Source organism: Rhinichthys klamathensis, unplaced genomic scaffold (assembly GCF_029890125.1).
Source record: "Rhinichthys klamathensis goyatoka isolate OS25496 unplaced genomic scaffold, OSU_Roscu_1.1 h1tg000216l_1, whole genome shotgun sequence".
NCBI lineage: Eukaryota > Metazoa > Chordata > Actinopteri > Cypriniformes > Leuciscidae > Rhinichthys > Rhinichthys klamathensis.
In genome coordinates this window covers 417,727-439,877 of record NW_026606741.1, presented here as the reverse complement: position 1 = coordinate 439,877, position 22,151 = coordinate 417,727, and the positions used below count along the sequence as shown (strand labels likewise).

Sequence of the window (22,151 nt, the reverse complement as noted above, 5' to 3'; positions counted from 1 at the left end):
GTGAGGCCTGCGGGACAACACTGTTTGATGCTGCTGCTTTTGTCGACCCTGGTTTCTCCTAGGACAGCTCGCTCGTTAGCGCGTGTGCGCTCGGTTCGTGTTTGTGTGACACCTGCTCTCCAGCGTTCATGTGATTCTGCGATCGCTGCGTTCGTTTTAACCAGTCCCTTTGTTTGGTTTGCTTGCAGTACATTTACTGGTTTTTCTGTGCATTTGTCTATAAACATTGTTTGTTTAAATTCATCTTTGTTAGTTGTATTTGGTTTGTTTCGTTAAAGTCGTTTTCCGTGTATTTGCTTTATCTCTTTTGTTTTGCTCTGTTTTAATGTGATTTATTGAGTATGAAAGTGGGGTGAATATCCACCCAGTTTTGGTGCCCAAATTCTGAACCTCCGCGTAGTTGGTTTCATGATTCTAGAGCCCCTTTCACACAGCGCTTTGAACCCGGCAAATTGCCAGAGTGCCTTCTGTGTGAACGCAAACACGACCCGGGATTGATGCCGGGTTGGGGACCTAGTAAAGCCCTTTTCACACAGAGATTCCGGAAAATACACGTATTAAGCGACCCGGGATTTGACCCGGGTTCATTTGATTTTGCTTCATTCACACTGCCAGTGATTTGCCGGAATCAGAGAGCGCGTTCACACACAACCCGTGTATGTTCCGGAAAGACACATGACATCGATGTGACATGTAATGTCTCAGCAACGTGTATAGTTTGCTTATGAGCTGCGATTTCTCTCTGGAGAAACCACGCTTGTGCATTTTTTTCTCTGATTCGATCATAAACTAGCGCATTACGTACCGTTTCACTAGCCTGCTTTCACTTCACTTCAGCGTCATCATTACGACACGGCATTGGTTCTGGCTTTTGTTCACACAGCGCGCGTTCCGGGTCTGAACACGGCAATGTTACTAGGTCCCCAACCCGGCATCGATCCCGGCATCAGTCCCGGGTCGTGTTTGCGTTCACACAGAAGGCACTCTGGCAATTTGCCGGGTTCAAAGCGCTGTGTGAAAGGGGCTTACCCACGTAGGAGGTGACGTTCTCGCGACCTTGTGCAACGTTCCCTAAAAGTTCTCTAAAGGTAACGAAAGTTCCGAACCTTTACATAACATTAGGGACGTTCATAGAACGTCCTCTTTTGGTTATGAAAGTGCTGCAGTTCAAGGTTCCTTATATGACTTTAGGGGGACGTTCTATTTGGGGTATTTTATAGTCACATAGCAAACGTTACAAAGAGGACATTTGGGACGTTAACAGAACGTTTCCATACGGTTCTCAGTTGGTCATATAATAACGTTTCCAATGTGACTTTAGGGGGACGTTCCATACTGGTTATTCTATGGTCAGTCACACAACAACTTTACAAAGAGGACATTCGCGACGTTAACAGAACGTTCCCATACGGTTCTCTGTTGGTCATATAATAACGTTCCCGTTATTACTTTAGGGTGACGTTCGATATTGATGATAATATGGTCACACAAAAACGTTACAAAGAGGACATTTGGAACGTTAACAGAACGTTTCCATACGGTCCTCTGTTGGTCATATAATAACGTTTCCAATGTGACTTTAGGGGGACGTTCAATATTGGTTATTATGGTCACACAACTGTTGAAAGAGGACATTCGGGACGTTAACTTTAGGGGAAAGTTCCATAGGCTACTGGTTATTATATGGTCACACAACAACGTTTCAAATATGACAACTTAATTAATGAAAGCAAAGATTAAATGTACATTTAATTCATGAAGATATAAGTCTTAATTCTAATTACATCTAATTCATAAGAATTATACTTGAAAATAATAACCAGCTAACATGCTAGCCAATTTATTAAGTCGACAATTATGTGGGTAGGATTTGATTTTTTTACTTCAAAATTAAAACCTATGACCTTTTACTTTACAAATCTAAAAATCTTGATGTGTCCAAAACCCCTTATTAACAAATACATACAAAACAATACAATGTCATAGATCAACCAGCTAACACACGACGTAACAGTTACGTAATGTATTCGTACTTTTTGGTCACATCATAACTTTACAAATGGACAACGTAACTACTACATCGCATGCTCGTAATTTCATTACCATCATATTACCAACCCACAACCTCGTCAGTACGTCCTCATAAGGTTATGATAACCAACAACGTTCCAGATACATAATCGTAACTTGCTAATTTTATGACTTACTGGCAACGAAACTGCAACGTCACGGGCCGTTATTTCATTACCATCTTTCATTTATGTAAAGCATTCTTTAGTGCTTTTACAAATCGGCTATATATAATAAAAATAAAAGCAAAAGCAATGTGATGGTATAAAAAATAAAGCATTTTTCAAGTGAATGGGTCATAGAACTACACAATGAGTTTTAAATTCATGATTTAAAATTAATGATATTTTAAATTGTTATATGTTAAATTATAGATGTTTATTTAAATGCGTGCCTTGAAGTGTTCTATGGTTTTAATGTGCGTGCGCGTAAACATTCGAGTCGCATTCAAAGACCGGAGCGCGCGCGAGCTGATGGAAACCATGGAAACGAGGACACTCATCAACTGACAAACAGCAAAACTAGCGTCTCTCGCTGTTGTTTTCACTGCTTTCAGGTAATTTTAGTTAACAAAATCACACAAATAATACACACAAACGTTCCTGACACCTTTCTTACGTGTAATTGATACGCTTCTGTTGAATATTTACTTTACAGAAATGGTTTTGTCTTCGAAAAAGTCTGTTAGCATCTCAACTGTTTTCAGAAGAGGTAAGTTAAGTTAACGTTACACTGGAGCTCTTGTTATATATAAGTTTGGGGTTTTAACCACATCTTTGTGTTGTTTTTGATAACAGTTTTTGATAGTTTTGTTTTGCTGGTAATTTGTCAATGGGTGATTGGAAGTAAGCTAGTACAGTTAACCAGTGACGTCACTTACAAAAAAAACAGTCTTTGTGCAGTTTACAGACACTATTCAATAACGCGATTAGAACAAAGCACTTAAGAATAAACTTGCTTCATCAGCTCTCTCTCTCTCTCTCTCTCTCTCTCTCTCTCTCTCTCTCTCTCTCTCTCTCTCTCTCTCTCTCTCTCTCTCTCTCTCTAGAATAACAACTGTTTTGATGTATCCCTTCATTTATTTACTTATACACCAAAGTGAAGTAAAAAGTAATTAAAAAGTCGTTGAAGTGATTGGTAAATATGTTTTTTTTTTTTTTTTTTCAGGCACCAGAAGAAGAATTTCGGGCACCTCCTGAGGATGAAGACAGTGACTGACATACACGCACACACACACTGTATATATTTAATATTGTTTCTGTATCACTCACTGTATATAATAATAGCTACTGTTTCCTAATATTTGGAAAAACTTAGATTTTTTTTATTTACTGGATTCATTTTCTGTATGCTTCCTATGCATGACCACATTAATATTAATCTACAATCTGTTTTTGTTCACACAAAATAAATATATAAATGAAGGATCCCTGCTTTGTATTTTATCTTTGATTGTGTTAAACGTGCATGCTTATTCCTGATTAAGGTTCTGCAAGAAGAACAGTTTCTGCAGTTACATTCTAGTTTGGTTCCCTGTGCAGGTCCTTGAAACCAGTGGGGACGGTCTTAGAACGTTCTAGGAACATCACATTTCCAAATAAAACATGGTCCCCTAAACGTTCCGAGAACGTCCCGAATGTTCCGTGAAGAACCGCAAAATAACGTCCTCCGACCCTTTAAAGACCTCCACATCACGACCGTCTCAGAACGTTCCCGGAACGTTACTAGGCAACGTATTTGACACCAGTGGGGACGTTCTGAGAACGTTTTCATTTCCAAATAAAACATGGTCCCCTAAACGTTCCGAGAAGGTCCCGAAGGTCCGCAAAATAACGTCCTCCGACCCTTTAAAGAACTCCACATCACGACCGTCTCAGAACGTTCCCGGAACGTTACTAGGCGATGTCCTTGACACCAGTGGGGACGTTCTGAGAACGTCCTGGGAACGTAACATTTCTAGCTGGGTTAACATTGCCGTGTTCAGACCCGGAACTCGCGCTGTGTGAACAAAAGCCAGAACCAATGCCGTATAAGGGGTGTGTCGTAGTGAGGATTCACGAGCCTTTGCAATGACGTAGTTATCGTGCGACTCAGTTACTCTAGAAGAAAGTTTGTGTTCATCATCGATACAAGAAAGAACGAAAAAATGTCTGCAAACTGGACTGAAGTAGAGACCCGTCACATCCAACGTCACGTGTCTTTCCGGAACATACACGGGTTGTGTGTGAACGCGCTCTCTGATTCCGGCAAATCACTGGCAGTGTGAATGAAGCAAAATCAAACGAACCCGGGTCAAATCCCGGGTCACTTTATCCGTGTATTTTCCGGAATCTCTGTGTGAAAGGGGCTTTCATTTAGGATTGGATTGATCATTTAAACGTTTTGTCATTTTGTTTCTTTCCATTTGGAAAATCAAGTCTTACACTAGTCTAGGCTACTGTATAGAGGCAACCAGGGCACTGTTCAGACTTCATTTTACTGATTTTATATCAGAGTTACTGGCTGCAGATAAAGTAATTGTTGGTGATTTTAATATTATGTGGATAATTATGTATTTTTTAAATTTCAAAATTTTAACCAAAAAAATTGCCTTGCCTTATAGTTTCTCTTGATATCAGCATGTTCACAGCTGTTTATTTTTATTTATTTACAGGGACCAGATGCCACTGAGGAGTCCTGACTTCAACATTCACATGAAAAATCAAACACCTTGGAAATGACAGGTATGTAGGCTACTATGTTTCAGGAATGGCACAAAGGTGTGTGACTGTTCAAGTCTCTGTTCAAGACTTTAGCATGAAAATGTCACAAGTAACAGAAATAAGCACAAACCTCCAGGGCCCGAAAACACCTCAGACCCCAGAGGGTTAACGCACGTTTTTTAAATAATATCCACATATCATTTTGGTGGATTGAGTCTGTGGAAATGTCATTTAAGTGTGTTTAGTTTTCATTTTGATATAAATGTATGTTTTTAGCCATATCTGTGACCTGTGTATTAGATGAATTCCAGTTATTGTTTGGGAGGACGGTAATTAATGTGTCTTTTCTAATGTATCCTTCAGCAGAAAGACAGTGAATCTGAAGGTGTGTGTGTGTTTATTGTCTGTCCTCTGTCAATAAACTGGTTGATTTGTGTTTCTGGGTGAAATTTGCTATATATTTACAGGACAAACATTTTTTGACAACATACACTGGTGTGTAATTTGATTTGTAAAATGAAAGTTCAAAAACAAAACATGTAGACTATTATCTGAGTAACCAAATTATGTTGTTTAATTCTATAGTTACCTCCTACACACAAAAAAATCATGACTGATTTTATAAATGGTTGCAATTAGTTTAAAATGCATGATGATCACTGACTGTTTGGTTTAGTTTATATATATATATATATATATTAGGGGTGTAACGATATACGTATTTGTATTGAACCGTTCGGTACGAGGCTTTCAGTTCGGTTTTCGGTACGCATTTTTAAAACAAACGGTTCTAAGGACCATTTTTCCTGCCGACCAAAATTTTGTTATTTCAAATGTAGGCGTGTCGCGCGCTCATAATGTAAGAGACGATGGTGTGACCACAACATTGCCCAACATCAAATGGCAAATGTAATGTAAGTGGAAAGAAACTGAGCTACTCGTTATTGTGTGGTTGACGGACCGTTTATCAGTTTGGACCAATGCAGCGCGAGCCGATCTTGATCAAGCTACACAGCGAAATCCAGTAAAGAAAAAATAATAATTTACCACTGAAATAATAACATCGCTGCGAGATCTAATGATGAGAAATATTCACATTTCTCCGTTATTAACGGATCAAACAGCGCTGATGTGGAAACCAGGAAGAAACATTGTGCCATGAATGAACTATTCAGTGTCCACAGATCAGCAACATTCACCATGGATTTACTGTAGTAACACTACTAACTGTAACCATGGGAGTTTGATAGTAGGCTATAATGCTTTCAAGTAACATTACGTAGGTTTTATTTCGACATTATGAATACAATTGCTGCCCTCAAATGTTAATCTGAACTAAAATAAACCTTTGTTTATAACTACTACAAAATTACATTTCATTTTGTCCAAGGAGGCGTTTTGTTTTATATGCTCCTAAGAAGAGTCAAGTATAGCTCCATCATTGCTCAAAGTAAAAAAAATCATACTTTATGATGTTAGTTTTAATAAAAATATAATTAAAAAAAATTAAATCAAGGACATTTCTCTGGCATTTCTTTCTTTTTGCTGTATCGGAAACGTACCGAACCGTGAACTTTGTGAACCGTTACACCCCTAATATATATATATATATATATATATATATATATAGTTTGATACCAATCATAAGAGCTGTGATATTTTGACTAAACAAGATGACAAAACTAACCTTTGGTATACATAAAATATGATATTTGATAAAAAGTTCTCACTTGTTTTCTGTTATGAAATCAGGGTTCACTTGAACATTCACATTTATCGTCCAGAACTCATTCTAACAACTTAATATGTTTTAATGTTTCAGACTCGATGGAAGTGAAACAGCAAAGATAAGAACTGATAATAAAACACAGTGATCACAGTTCACACCTGCAGTGAAGCCCCTCCCACAACAATTCACCAATAAATACTGGGAATATTCCCATCATCCTACAAGAGAAGGACAAACTCCAGGAGTAGCAGCTGAAATCTGTGTGACTGTTAAAGATGGAGTTTATTAAAGAGGAGATTGAAAACATGAGTGATCCAGAACCATCCAGAATAAAACATGAAGATACAGAGGAACAAATAGGTTGGTGTCCATTCTTGATTCTTCATTGTTGATGTGAATTAGTAAGCAGTATGTGGATGATAAATGATAGAGAAATACATCTAAATGATCATAATCTTGTATATAGCAGTTGTCAAACATATTTTTACTATATTAACAATGAATGACCGAATAACAAGTGAAAGATCTAAACTCTGTTGTTTTCTGCTATTAAATAAGGGTTCACTTGAACTGATTCTAACTGTATTTCTGTGTATTTTAGACCAGGTGAGAGTGAAAGAGCAAAGACAAGAACTGAATGAAGTGGAGGAGGAACATCATAACTTTACAATTCAAAGAACAAAAGCCAAAAAGACGCACACCTGCACTCAGTGTGGAAAGAGTTTCACACGGAAAGGAACCCTTAACACACACATGAGAATTCACACTGGAGAAAAGCCATTTGACTGTGATCAGTGTGGTAAAGATTTTATTTCATCATCAAAACTAAAACACCACCTGAAAGTTCATTCAGATGAGAAGCCTTATGTGTGTTCTCTCTGTGGAAAGAGTTATCCACGGCTGGACAGTTTTAAACTGCACCAGAAAACACATAATGAAGTGAGAGATCATGTGTGTTGTGACTGTGAGAAGAGCTTTACTAGACCTGACTATCTGAAACTGCACCAAAGAATTCATACTGGAGAAAAACCTTACAAGTGCTCATATTGTGACAAGAGTTTTGCACGGTCTCCATCTCTGAAATCACACGAGCGACTTCATACTGGAGTGAAGTCGTACTACTGTACTCAGTGTGAGAAGAGTTTCAGACATTCAAGTAATCTAGTGGCTCATATTAGAAAGCATTGTTCTGTGTCACAGTGAGCAAATGTTTTGTTAGATTCACATAAAGTAAATGTGTAGTTAGTTAACTAATAAACTAGTGTTGCTGTGAAATGCCACAAGATTTGTGTTTTATATGCTGAAGAACAAGAAAATGATTGAAAATTATTTTGATTGAACGCTTACTCAAAGAAATACTAAAATGAAAAGAGACTGGAAACAAATGCAGAAATAAACGCAACAATCAATTATTTTTTAATATATGAAACAATTCCCTGAATTTGATCAGGTTTTTTACATTTATTAATGTTTTTAGTTACATAAAGCCTTTTATTACATATACAGATGTATGTACAATAACTCTGTACAATAACAACAAATAAAATGACCATTTCACTGACAATGTGTGATTTTGTGAGTAAAAGGTTTCTACAGATTCAATAATTAAAATATATAACTGCAAGCAGTGATTTGCGGGGCCAAGCAACTTTTGGCCATGTTTGACATATTTGGATTTAATTTGGAAACTTATTCAACTTTGCAAAATTCCCATCGTTAAACAGTTGAATTATTACATATTTTACATAATTAGTACATGTTGAATTATTAGAAAACCTTTAAAGCTATAACCTTTTTTTACACAGCATGGTCTGAAATACGCTGAAGTCATAACTTCCTCCATATACCCATCACAATATTATCTTCTCCATGAACTATTATAAAGAAGTGCACAACTGATAAAAAGGTCAATTTAAGTGTCATTTATGTTTTGTCAACACTTAATCTACTAACAGTACACTTTCAGATTTGTGCAACAACTCCATAACTACTGTCGATATTCCAAAGTCCACAAACTCCTACACAAATGTACACTACTGAAAAAAAGGTAAGCTAACAGACATTTTCTACATTAGTTGCAAAATATTGTGTAAATATTCACTTATGAAGTCAATGAATGTATTTTTTTTCATAACTTCCTCCATATATCCATCACAAGATTCTCTGCTCCATGAACTTATAAAGAAGCGCACAAGGAGTCACGTGACGTGGTTGACGAGAATGGCTGCTTGAGGCTATACTGTATGGCAAGCCAAGAGGGTCAGAATTACGCTATAGATTAATCGCGTTTACAGCCAGACGCCGTAAAATACGGCGTTTTAAAACGTATTTCGCGCGTTTTTTACGCCGTTGTAATTACAGACGCCGTAAAAAACGCGCGAAATACGCCAATGACGCCGTATTCCACGGCGTTTTATTGTGCATGGAAAGCGCCGCTTTTTACGCCGTTCATCTTGCCATATGACGGCGTAAAAAACGCCGTTTTGGTTGAACAGAGCGCGCGTTATTTTACGGCGTTTTGCTAATAGTATAATGAGTCACGCCCACTGTTTTACACAGCCAGTAAGTTTGAACTGTTCTCTCCCAATCAATGATGAACTGAGTCAGACCAGACCAATTCAGCACGGATCATTATAGCCAAGGATCATTCGAATCTGTGAATGGTTTATAATTTTTTGTGTATAGCCTACCTACACTCACAATAAAAACAAAACATTGCTTGTATAATGAAGAAAACAAACAGCTTTCCTTTCCGTGAACTTGCCTCTCAAAAGCAATCATTTTCACCATGAATCGAAATAAATTTTGTGTATAGATAGGCTATTTATTCCTTTTATAGGCTATGATTTTATCCTGGTTTTTTTTTCTTGTTCACAGAAGTGCTACAGGTGCATACGATGATGCTTCTGTTCTTTATGCAGCTATTTGTGCATGCAGGCTAAAACTAAACCCCTGGAAAAACATGTTTGTGTGTTTTAATGGGTCACAGACACGTGTAAATTGTAATTTAACAATCTTGTCGGTTAATGAATGGAGATGATCGCGTCGGTTGAAGGTCACAGGGGAAAAAAACCCTAAATGAATCCAATTTGTTGATAAAAGGAAACATTTCTAATTTTCGTTTAGTTAAGTTGTTCAACTAATACTTTCCGGTTTATGTCGATTAGCATAACTGTTTTTTAATAGTTTTAGTTTTAGTAAACTAACCCTGAACATCCACAGATCTGTAGCCTAAATTTTGCTCTTTTAAGACAATATAAAGTTGGTCAGAGGTGACTTGAAAGAAGGGAGTAAGTATTCATTACTGTTTCTGAGATACTGTATAATTTGACAGGTTTGTGGAGTAAACACTAACAGGTCTTTTTCATGCCATTTCTCTCTCTCTCTCTCTCTCTCTCTCTCTCTCTCTCTCTCTCTCTCTCTCTCTCTCTCTCTCTCTCTCTCTCTCTCTCTCTCTCTCTCTCTATCTCCCTCTCTCTCTCTCTCTCTCTCTCTCTCTCTCTCTCTCTCTCTCTCTATATATATATATATATATATATATATATATGCGCATATAATTACTTAAGTAAGATATATGTAACCATGTTCAATGGATGAGCTAATGATTGGTTATAATGCAGACACATTAACCTAGTAAAGATCATTATGAAAGAAATATGGACATTGTATGTTTCTGTAAAAAGCTGCAGTAGGATACATTTGCCCCTAACCAATCTTAAAACGTTTTAAGTCTGTCCTACTAACATGTCTGTGGAGGCATACGAGGGACTGTGCTGCATTATGTTGGCAAGATTGAGTGATGTACAACATCAAATGAGTGAGGTGAAGTCAAAATATAGGTGAGTGCTTATCTGTGGTTTAAATTTGTAATTTTGCATAGGTGTTTTGTATTGTATGCACATGGACTTGCAGGTAAGTATCTGTACCAGTACATGTATATTGCATGTTCGGTCCCTGTCTTGTACTGTACCTTATGAAATAGCTTAATCTTTCTTTGTAGACATACTTTTGGTATTGCATTGTGTGAAAGTTACAAAGTAAAATATTTTGTTACTAAAATGATGGTGTCATTTTATGAGCTCAACAGGATTGAGAAAGTGAGGATGCAAGATATTGATCATTTCAATTAACCTGTGTTCACTTTATCACAGGCAGATTGTGGTGGATCCAAGTGTTCTCTCAATTGATGAGGAAGATGGAGAAGCATTTTGTGAGGAATTTCCTTATCTCCATGATGACAGTGATTCATCCGATGAAGACTGAGTAAGGATAAATAATGTACTAGATCACTAACCATAAAACTTTGCAAGCTTCTCCTAATGCTCAGGTACTTTCCTACTAGCTCCTGGCTGACAGAAGTTGTGATTAACAATACTCAGCAGTCAGTACTTTTTTTTATTTTCTAAGGAGTCTATTAGAGCTTCTGCGTGTTCATTGTATATCCCATTTGCACTACATTCGACTTGAACAATTACGCCCAGTGTTAATTTACTTCTAAGGTAGTTGCCTTGCCACTTTATTCACCAACTTCTTCTACCTCTCTGTTTGATTGTGCTGCAATAATTGTACATATACCTACACCTTTACTGTGTTGCCCTCTCATCCTGTATCTTATCTGTATTTCTTACTTTTTCTATACCTCCGTATAATTAATATGTAACTTTGTGTAATTTCATGTGTAACTACTTCATCTTGCAGGTCATCTTGCACCTTTTGCTTTATCTTTGCCAGGTCGTCATTTCTGTTGAGAATGTGCTCTCTAAAAGCTCACCTGGTTAAATAAAGGTTAAATAAATAAAAAGAAGTAGGGGTGTAACGGTTTGAGATGTTCACAGTATGATAACCGTTAGAGAAAGATCAGCAGTACCAACTATAAGCACAGCAGAGGTTGTTAATTACTTGAGTAAAAGTACTTTTCTGAGTAACTCTGAGTTCACAAGTTTTGGGAAGTCCCTACTTAAGACCAAAATGATCATGAAAAGGGAGTTCATAACTTACCAAAAACCATGATTGATATTTTGTTTACTTTTTCTATTTGTTTCATAGGTCACTGTTAAAATATCAACTGCCTTTACATGATCATTTTGATCTTAAATAGGAACTTGTGAACTCAGAGTTACTCAGAAAAGTACTTTACTCAAATAATTACCCACCTCTGAAGCGCAGTACTTGTACATTCGAAATGTAGGTTACAATTTACTTTTAAAGTTTTTGTCTGACCAAATTGAAACTAAAAATCTACCGGTAATCTCCTCTCCCTATTTACTTCCAAAACTCAATTTTGCTTGTTCTAGCCAGCGATAGTATGATCTAGAAGAATTTTTTCCCAGATTTTTCTTTTCTATGCTACGTATTTGCCTAACTTCCTGTAATTGTTACAAAAGTCCAAACCATCCAAAAAGTGTTTTCACACTGCAAACGAACCTAACCATGGTTCAGTTTGGTCCAAGACCACCAATTTTGATTGGAGCAAAATGTAGTATTTTGATCTGGACCGTGGTCCGAGGCACCTTTCACACCTGAAATATTGTTTCGGAACAAAATGAAAAATGAGGTAGTTCCAACCAAATGAGGTGTGTGAAAACGTTGGTTGTTTTTTTTTGGTTGGTTGCCTGAAGTTTATATGATTGTGTAAATGTAATTGACTCTCTCAAGAGAACTGATATTTACAATGGGAATGTTAATTCTTTTTCCAATTCAGGAATGCACCTGATATTAAATTAATACAATATCTTGAATGACAAATGCCACGGTATGATAACAGCTTTCCTTTTAATAACACTTATTAAGCATTTGGGCAGTGAATACACCAGTTGTTTCAGTTTAGCAAGCATCATTTTTTTCCATTCATATATGATGTCATCAGCTACACAACTGTACGGGCCTTAATTGCCTTACTGTGTGTTTCAGAATGAGCCACACATTCTCAATTGGAGACAGGTCACGATTGCGGGCAGGCCATGCTAGCACCTGCACACTCTGCTTATACAACATTGTGCTTGTGAGCAGCCGTGGCCTGTGGATCTTAATATGCCAGGGAGGGTTCATGTTATGCTTGGGACTGGTGCAAAATGAACTGTGCCCAACGCAACAAACCCAGTGTGCGATACCATTCGGATTCGTTCCAGTCTCGAGCATAACGTGAATCCACCCCACCAAATTAAGATCCACCAGCCGCGGCTGCTTGTGAGACATCTGTGAGGGCACCTATAATGCAGAAATATATGTACACATTTTGGAGCAACAAAAACTGCCATTCAGACATCTTTTCCAGGAGCGTCCATGCATTTCCCAGCATGACAATGACAAACCAGTCTGCTTGGATTAAAAACTCAAGGACATGTAGAATTGAATGGGGAAAAGTGTTCTTGCTAAACCGAACCAACTGGCATTTTTACTTCCCAAAAGCTTATTAAATGTTATTAAAAGAATAGGTGATGTTACATAAAACAGTGGTAAACAGTACAAATATTTTGACTGTTGCAGTCATCAGATTTAAAATTAGTGTATATTTTCTAAAATAAATGAAATACTCAAACATGTACTTTGTAATGTGTTAATAATGGCAGAGGGGATAAGACACATGCCTTTGGTGTGAGAGACCCGGGTATATAACCCTATCTTTTATAGGTGAAACATTATACCTGTTAACTTGGACAGCTATTAGAACAAGGCTTACATTACATAATATACATGTTCTTATTATTGCAGTCGTAACTATAGTATAAAAAAAGTCTATGTCAATTATATTACTGAAATATGGACACTCAGTCATGTGTATATAAAGCTGTGTATGCTGAATGGTACTACAGTATTTTCACTTCCGTTACATAAACAGTAGCCCCTAATGTACTTACAGTAAGTTAAATAGGATAGTGAATAAGGCATTAAAACAGTTGCTGCATTTTCTCATATGATTTCTTACTCTCTTTTGAAACAGTGGGACCAAATGGAAGGACAGTTGGGAGCCTTTGTCCAACCTTTGCCGCTGAAACAGCTTTGAAATCCTCCCATACTCATAATAATAAAATCTTATGTTTTCTATTGAGTTTGTCTTGGGTTATTTTTGTTATAGGGTTGGGAGCTGAACTATGCTGCCTCCACACATCACACCATTTATTTTTATTTTTTTTCCGTTTTATTCTGTTACCCGTTCCTTCAACCCTAGACTAAATAGGGACGTAACAGGCAGCTATAGCAGATGTGAAAACTACAAAACTACAGTGAGATGTTGGAGTCCATGTGACAGGATGTTTGTGAAGAAAATAACTCAAATAGCTATTTACAATGGCAAGAAGCTGCTATGTTTAGAGTTGTATGTGTAATCAGTGTAAATAAAACAAAGAATATCATTCATTTGTTCATTTCCATTTTTTAATGAGCGTAATATGGTTCATTATACTGGACATTTACTCTGTATAGCCATTAATAAGTATATCTTTGTGCATAAGTGTTGAGGTCATAATATAAGTATCAAAAGAGCAAAGGCCTGTATACTGTATTATGCTCTATTGGACAATGTTTTAACTTAAGTCAAATCTAAATGTCTAACAAAAGGTCAGATTTGGAAGCATTATTATGTGTACTTTTTAATTTATTTGTAGAATCAAATCACCTGGGTTTTTCAATGATGTAATTGGTCAAACACAATACATAATGTTTCACTATTTGTTTTAAATTGCAGTCTAGATTTTGAGTAATATAATACAGTTTTTAAATGCACTGTAAGCAATTGCTGTAAATTTACAGCCAATTTTCAACATTAAAATACTGTTTTCATGTTAAACAGTTTAGTACTGTAGTTAGCAATGCATTGTGGGCTGCTTAACTTGGAGAAACAGGACAGAGGCCCTAAACAGTATGCTGATGTTTTAAATTACAGGAAACTACAGTATTTTTTTTTAGAAACTGAGTGACTGGGGAATTTGGAGCACGGTCAGAAGTTTGATACAACGTCAGTCTTTTACATTGAGGCTACTACTTTTGTTTTGGTAAATTTTCTTTATAAAATACAGAAATAATTTGCCATCACTCCTGCGGGACTTCAGGAACCATCATTTCCAGAAGAGGACGCACAATTTAGATGACGTGCATGCAACACATCATCGAGTGTTCTTCATCAACAACATCCATCGGGTCTTGGATCTACAAATTAAACGGTAATTAAAATCGTATTCATATTGCCACGAATGTTTGATATCAAACTGATGTTCAGGAGCTTGTCTAGCTAGGGATTTGAACATGTCATTTATCAGTGAGGGCTAGATTGAATGACAATATTTTTGGGTGTTTTTTTTTTTTTTGTTTAATTTTGGTAACATTAGCCGAACGTTTGCATCCGAGGAACAACACTTGTTAATCGGTAAGAGGCAATCGGCAGATGGAGGCAGCAGGAAAATATCATTGTACTGGAATAATTAGCCTAAATTGATGCCCGGTGATTAAGGATTTATTTCAACCAGACCATACGATTATTGGAACATCGGCTATAACCGAGATGGTTTTGGTGAGATTTATTTTGTGTCGACTTTTAATGTAGCCTAGTGTGTTTTACAAACATCTAATAAGAAAATTAAGCTAGATCGGTTAAAGAGAGACACTTGAATCCTCAAGGCTTTGCATTTTTCTGTTTAAACGGAAAATTAATGTGAAAATATTGCCTTTCTGGACTCTTTGTGAATGCATTTGGTTTATCTGTTGCTGCGTGTCTCCACACAGACTACATCTCCCAACTGTTTTAGCTTTCTCAAACCGTTTAGCATCATCTGTGGCTTTTCTTTCACAATCTTAACATTGCAACTCGGTTAAGATTAAACATTTCTCCGTGAAGACTGATACGGTGTCACTAAAAAGCAGCCAGCCGTAATCAAGACTAATCAGGCAGTAACAAAATGTTCCCATGTCAGATCTGTTGTCATAACTGTGCCACAATAGTAACATACGTAAGGCACATGAGAATTCATAAAAATACACCTAATTTAACTTTTAAGTGTGTTTTGCCAGATTGCAGTCAGAATTTTAAAAACTTTTCAACGTTTAAGTGTCACACTTACAGACATAACAAACGTGTAGTTAGGCCTACTTTGTCTGGTGTTGAACTAACATGTCATGTTAATATCTGCAGTGCAAGGTGTGAGACTTTGACTGCATTTTACTCTCATTTGAAAACACACATTAGAGAGGGGAAAACAGTTGCTTGTCCTTATAGACACTGTAGCAAGAGCTTTACAGTTTTATCAACATTCACATCACACATGAGTCGGAAACATAAAAATGGTGCTGAGGAAAATTTGGTTGAGTCCGTTGTGAATCCTGGTGTTTCCCATGAGAGTGAACAAGATCAGTCTGATATGCAGATTGAGCCTCCTAGTGATGCAGATGATGAACAAGAGATTTACCCAGAAATTGCTGATGAATCACAGTTCTTTAAAAATTTAGCCCTTTTTTATTTGAAATTGCAAGCAAAGTGTTTGCTTCCATCCTCTGTCATCCAAACAATTATTGAAGATTTTCAGGAAGTACATGATATAAGTCAGTCACATTTGCTTTTCAAACTAAAAGAGAAGTTGGTTACACTTGGGATTTCTGAACCTGACACAAACAATGTGATTGAAGTCATTAAAACTGAGGATCTCTTTAGGACCTGCAACACTCAGCCACTGAAAACTGATCAGAAAAGAAAAACAGTTTTCAAGAACAGCTTCAACTATGTTGAGCCAGTTCAGATCTGTCTAGGTCAGAATGAGGCAGGCAAAGAGTGTTTTGCCCAGTATGTTCCTATTAAACAGACAATTGATTCTCTATTCCATTGCAAATCAGTGCAGGAACAATATAAGCAAGTACACTCCAGTATTGGTTCTAAGGATATTCTTAAGGATGTGTGGGATGGCAAAAATATGGCTGAGAATGTTCTCTTCCAGACGGAGAGCTCATCACTGAGCTTGATCCTGTATCAGGATGCATTTGAAGTGGTAAACCCACTGGGATCTGGAAAGAAAAAACACAAGATACTTGCAGTGTATCTAACTCTTGCAGATTTAATGCCACACAACAGATCCAGCACTGATCAAATGCAACTTGTTCTTCTCTGTAAAGAACACGATTTTAAGTATTTTGGTCAAGACTTGGTTATGGGCACCCTCGTCAATGACCTTAAAGATCTTGAGCTCAATGGTGTTACCCTGTCTGATGGAAAGGTCTACAAGGGAACTTTGTGTGCCATTGCAGGCGACAACCTAGGCTCACATAACATAGGAGGCTTTGTGGAGAACTTCAGCAGGAGTTCACACTTCTGCAGATATTGTGATATCAGCAGAGAAGCATTCCATGCAGATCCTCTTATCCAGGGCACAAAACGCACAGTGCAGTCATACAGTGGTCATGTTCAGAGCAGTGAAGGACAGTCTACATCTAGTGGAGGTGTTAAATTTGACTCTGTGTTCAATACGCTCAAATACTTCCATGTATGTCAGCCAGGGTTGCCTCCATGTCTTGGCCACGATCTTTTTGAAGGTATTGTATCCTCTGATCTGGCACTGTACATTAACCATCTTGTTAAGGTGGATAAAATGTTTAACTATCTTGAGTTGAATCGACGAATAAATCAGTTCAAGTATCTCGGTAGGGATGCTAATGACAAACCGTGTGAGGTTAATCCAGAGGGTGTAAAACTTGGGGGACATGCTGTGCAGAATTGGTGTTTGCTGAGAATGTTGCCCGTTTTGATCGGAGACAAAGTAAAAAACCCAGGTGACAACAAAGTATGGCAGTTGGTTTTGCAACTTAGAGAAGTTGTGGACCTCATTTGTGCACCTGCAATTTCAAATGGCCAGATAGCCTACCTAAGAGTTCTGATTGAAGAATATTTGCATTGCCGAATACAAACCTTTCCTGACAACCCACTGAAGCCCAAACATCATTATGTCAGTCATTATCCTGAGCTCATTATCCACTTTGGGCCACTTATTCGCCTATGGACTTTAAGATTCGAGAGCAAACACACCTATTTTAAACAGTGTATGAGAAAATTGCGCAACTTTAAGAATCCATGTTCTACTCTTGCAGAGAGACATCAGCTTCTGCAGGCCTTTCTGAGTGCTGGCACCTTCTTCCCTCCAGGTGTTTCAGTGGAGAGGGGCACACAGTTTTTCTCAGATGACTACAATGATGTAATCATAGAAGCAGTTGCACATCACAATTTTGAGTCCACAAACACTCTGATAGCCAATGAAGTGACTGTGAAGGGGACAAAATACAAAAAGAACATGCTCATTGTGATTGATGATGATGATGAGGGGCTTGTAACTGGAAAAATCAAAGTGATTCTCGTTCATAAGGATTCAGCAGTATATTTTATTGCTGAAAAGTATCATGCCTGACATGGGTGTTTACAGCCTCACACTGATGCAGAGAAGCTACTGTTGTATTAATCAGGAGAATCTGCTAGATTACTATCCCTTGCCTGAGTACACTTTCCATGGTACACCACTGATCATTCTTCACCATTCTTTCCCTCTAGTCCAGAATGATGGCGAACATGAGTGAAGAGATCAAAGAGATAATCTGCAAGACCTTGCCAAATCTGTCTGAAGAGACCCAGTTGCAAATAGTATCGAAACTTCAGAGCTCCGGCTTGGAGTCAAAAGAAGACTTAAAATATGTACAACAGGAAGACATTGCTGATCTGTTACCTGTTATCCAGCGCAGAAAACTCCTGGATGCATTCAAATTAGGTAATGTATGGTTAATTTAGTGTGGCATTCTCTTGTCAAATTCTCTTGTTTACGCAGTTGTGGAATTTCTTTGTTCTAAATCTACATAATGCACTTTTAAACTTTTCAAATATGCCTAATAAGGAGAGTTAAGTAGACTTTTGGCCAAATCTCTGCAGTGACTCTGATATAGCTTATATGTTATGTGCCCTAATTCTTTTTTTTTGTTTGTTTTTTAGAAACCGAGACAGTTACATTGGATCTTCAAGTCATTCCAACTTCATCACCACTGACGAGTAGTGATCGATCGATGTCTGGGTCTTCATCACCAACATTATGCACTCCGCCTAATTCTAGCTCATCACAGCTGTCGGCCATTTCATCATGTTCAAGCCAGACAAGAAACAGCGAGCCAAGCAACAGACCTTCCACATCTCAGATACTGAAAACATGGCCAGAAACATTCCAGGTCCCTTGGGAACAAATGCCACAGGAAATTCGTTCTGCAATTGCAGATGGCAAGAGACCTAAACCAGTGGAGCGACGCCAGATGGTACGAGTACTCGCGGATGAAATGAGAAGGTATGAAGCTAACCCCACTCGCGCACAGTGCCTAACTGTGGTTCGAAATATCATCAGGCAGTATCCAAAGAGTTTTGCTGATATTGCACCAGATGGGTCACTTCTGTGTGGAGGTTATACATCACTTTTGATTCAAGTGAAAAACCGCATTGAGAATGTGAACCGTGACGGAAGCTTCTCATGCCACCGATCCTCCACAGGCAAGAGGGGTCCAACTGACACATATGGATGTACACGATTTCAGCCAGAGCTACCCCCAGAAGAAACTGATGACACTGTGAAGCAGCACCGCCAGAGACTGGAGGAGATTTTTAGACATGAGGGTGCAGGTGGAGCAGAAAGAGCAGAAGTTAAAAATCTAATGGAGCTCACATTCTCTCTACAACGTCGCCATATAAATACACTTCCACCACCTGACATTGAAGATGTGAAAAGCAAATGGCCTTTTCTTTTCACGCCAAGGTATATATACGCACATTTTGAGTTGCTCACAGACATCAATGTGCTTCGTAGCTTGGAACTCAGTATGGAGGAATGTGGAAGAGCCATCACAGAATACTTCAGGGGAAAACCTACCAACAAAGATGTCAAGGATATCCTCTCTAATGGTGAAGATAATGAGATGGCACTTCGTGTTGTTCAGCTGCTCATGGCACACTTTGGAGAGGACCTAACCGGGCTGATCCTTCTTACAGATGTAAGTTTTATTTTTTCTTTCTAACCCTGTGTTTTAAAGGGTGACTCCACCAGTCTTAAGTGTCCAGACACCTAATTTGTGTACTAGTTTTGGGGAGTACTACTACATTATGTGAAAACAGTAGTGAGTGTATATTATTTTGTGGCTCAGAGGAAGCTGCATGTAAGCTGATAAATTACCTCAATGTTGTCACACAGTTGCTAAATTGCATTATGGGTAAAGTAGGTGCAAGGTTTTAAAAAGTATTTCACTTGTCTTCTTTGCCCTACTATGACACTGTTGAACGTTTTAAAAGCAAATGATCAAATCAATACAGCAGAAACAGAAATATTACATTTTTAATTCCAAATATTCTTCTTCCTTTTCAAAAGCTGGTGCCTAGATTATCCACAATGCAACTTGACCACTGAGTGACATCACTTGAGGCAATTTATCAGATTATGTGCAGTTTCCTCTGGAACCACAAAAGGGTTTATACTACTTTTTAGACATTTACAGTAGAACTCCCCAAGACCTGTAAAAAATAAAATTGTTACCCTTTAAATTTTGAATGCCAAATCTATTTAGCAGTTTGACTGTAGGTACTTCAGAAGCCTATCTCATTTGCCTCTAGGTTATTCTCACCTAGTGTTTACTAATTATTGACCTTATTATAATTTTTCTTCTTAAAAATCTTATTATGGTAAGCATAATTCATTTGTTCCCTAAAGGTTGCTGCCACTGCAGCTGATGTTGAGACAACTCTCAGTCTTCCTGCAAGTCCTCGCCTGATACTGCCTGGTATACATTTCATTTAGATTAATTGATAGACACATTATATATCATAGCGGCCATTCATCTGGAGTTTACAAATGTTTATACAAGGTAACATGCATTCTCATGTTGCTATGACTTGAAGTTTCAGGTGCAACAGGGCAAGTCACAATTAAAGGTTGGATGATCACCTTAGAGGGCCGTGTAATCTCTGAGGGCATCACACCAACATTTGCAACAGGACTTGCTGCTGTGTTCGCAATCTACTACATATTCAACCTTCAATATCAAGATGAGGCAGCCTGCACTCTTGAATTCATTCAGAGGTAAAACCCCTTCATTCCTTGTCATCATTATATGGATATATACAATTAAATTAATGTGTTTGTATTGTTTGCATAAAATGGTATTAGTACTGTACATTTCAAACCACAACACGCATAAAATGGTATTAGTACTGTACATTTCAAGCCACAACACACACACACACACACACACAGAGGGTATTTTGTTGTACTATAGGCTTTATCATAATTCCATTTGATGTCACTTCTATACGTAATTCAAGTCCACTCTATTTGTGCATTGAAGAAAGACAAAAAAACCCCAATACATTGCATTTAATTTAATGTACACAAAACAGTATGTTGTTGCAACCCCACTCTGATCTTAGACTATTTTGATTTTAGGCGCTTCATTGGTATAAATCCAGAGAGAGGGACCAAGGCCAAAAGGGGCAAGGTTGTCTCCAAGAAGAAAGGTGTGATCGTCCAGAAGAAGTATTCTGCAGTCAATACACACGTCGCCATGCTACTGAAGAATCTCCTTGACTTTGAATGGAACTTCATATAGATCGGTGAGCTCTTTAATCTCACTCTCTTTGTTTTGACAGTCTGGCATTGCCACATTAAGCCACAAGATAACTGATATTATTACTTTATAAACATTATCTTGCAGTGTATCAGGATACTGTACATTCCTGATAGTACAGTTTATTTATTATTATGATAATGATTGTTTGTTGTTGTTTGACAGTGGCAACACTGGAATAATGCTGCAGAGAGGAGCTGCAGCTACCAAAGTGATGGTCATCTCTCCTGGATCCACAAGTACTAAGACGTATAAACACACGCCTACCTCACAGGACTATTTTAAGAGGTAAAAACACAAGCCTACCTCACCAGGACCCTTTTAAGAGGTAAAAACACAAGCCTGCCTCACCAGGACCCTTTTAAGAGGTAAAAACACAAGCCTACCTCACCAGGACCCTTTTAAGAGGTAAAAACACAAGCCTACCTCACCAGGACCCTTTTAAGAGGTAAAAATACAAACCTACCTCACCAGGACCCTTTTAAGAGGTAAAAACACAAGCCTACCTCACCAGGACCCTTTTAAGAGGTAAAAATACAAACCTACCTCACCAGGACCCTTTTAAGAGGTAAAAATACAAGCCTACCTCACAGGACAATTGTAAGAGTTAACCTGCAAGTCTAGCTCGCAGTGGCACAGGTGCCTACCTTACAGTTTCATCCCTAAATGTTTTTATGTATGCATTGCATATGATGCATATTGTCACAATGTTCTACTGTACTATAATGGTTTCAAATGGCCTTAATGTACATTTTCAAAATGTTCTTAAGTTTGTTTTCGAAATGTTGCCAATTCTGCGCATGTTCAAAATGTTATAATGTAAGTATATATTTTTACAGACAGCAGAGAATACATTGCAGATTACATATGTAAATCTTTAAATTGACTTTTGAGGAAATTTTAATCTAACTCAGAGGACTATTTTAAGAGGAAAAACATGTGCCTGTGGGATTCCCCCCCAAAAAAGTGCCAAAGATGCTTGGATGCTGAATATTTTTACTCATGTAATCAAAAAGGTATTAAAGGAACACTCCACT

The 22,151-nt window shown here is 37.7% G+C and overlaps 1 protein-coding gene and 1 long non-coding RNA gene across 2 annotated transcripts; both read left to right on the top strand.

Annotated features, from left to right (window-relative positions):
• The first annotated feature begins 6,638 nt into the window (after positions 1-6,638).
• LOC130097289 (gastrula zinc finger protein XlCGF49.1-like) lies at positions 6,639-10,764 on the top strand. The gene is made up of 3 exons (XM_056264088.1): positions 6,639-6,861; positions 7,103-7,700; positions 10,653-10,764. The coding sequence occupies exons 1-3, from the start codon at positions 6,777-6,779 to the stop codon at positions 10,762-10,764; spliced, it is 795 nt and encodes a 264-aa protein (XP_056120063.1). The 5' UTR covers positions 6,639-6,776.
• Positions 10,765-19,730: 8,966 nt separating this feature from the next.
• Positions 19,731-21,763, top strand: LOC130097337 (uncharacterized). Its single transcript, XR_008808288.1, has 5 exons — positions 19,731-20,271; positions 20,390-20,570; positions 20,934-21,100; positions 21,280-21,402; positions 21,722-21,763. It is a non-coding gene; the product is annotated as an uncharacterized LOC130097337 (long non-coding RNA).
• The last annotated feature ends 388 nt before the right edge of the window (positions 21,764-22,151 follow it).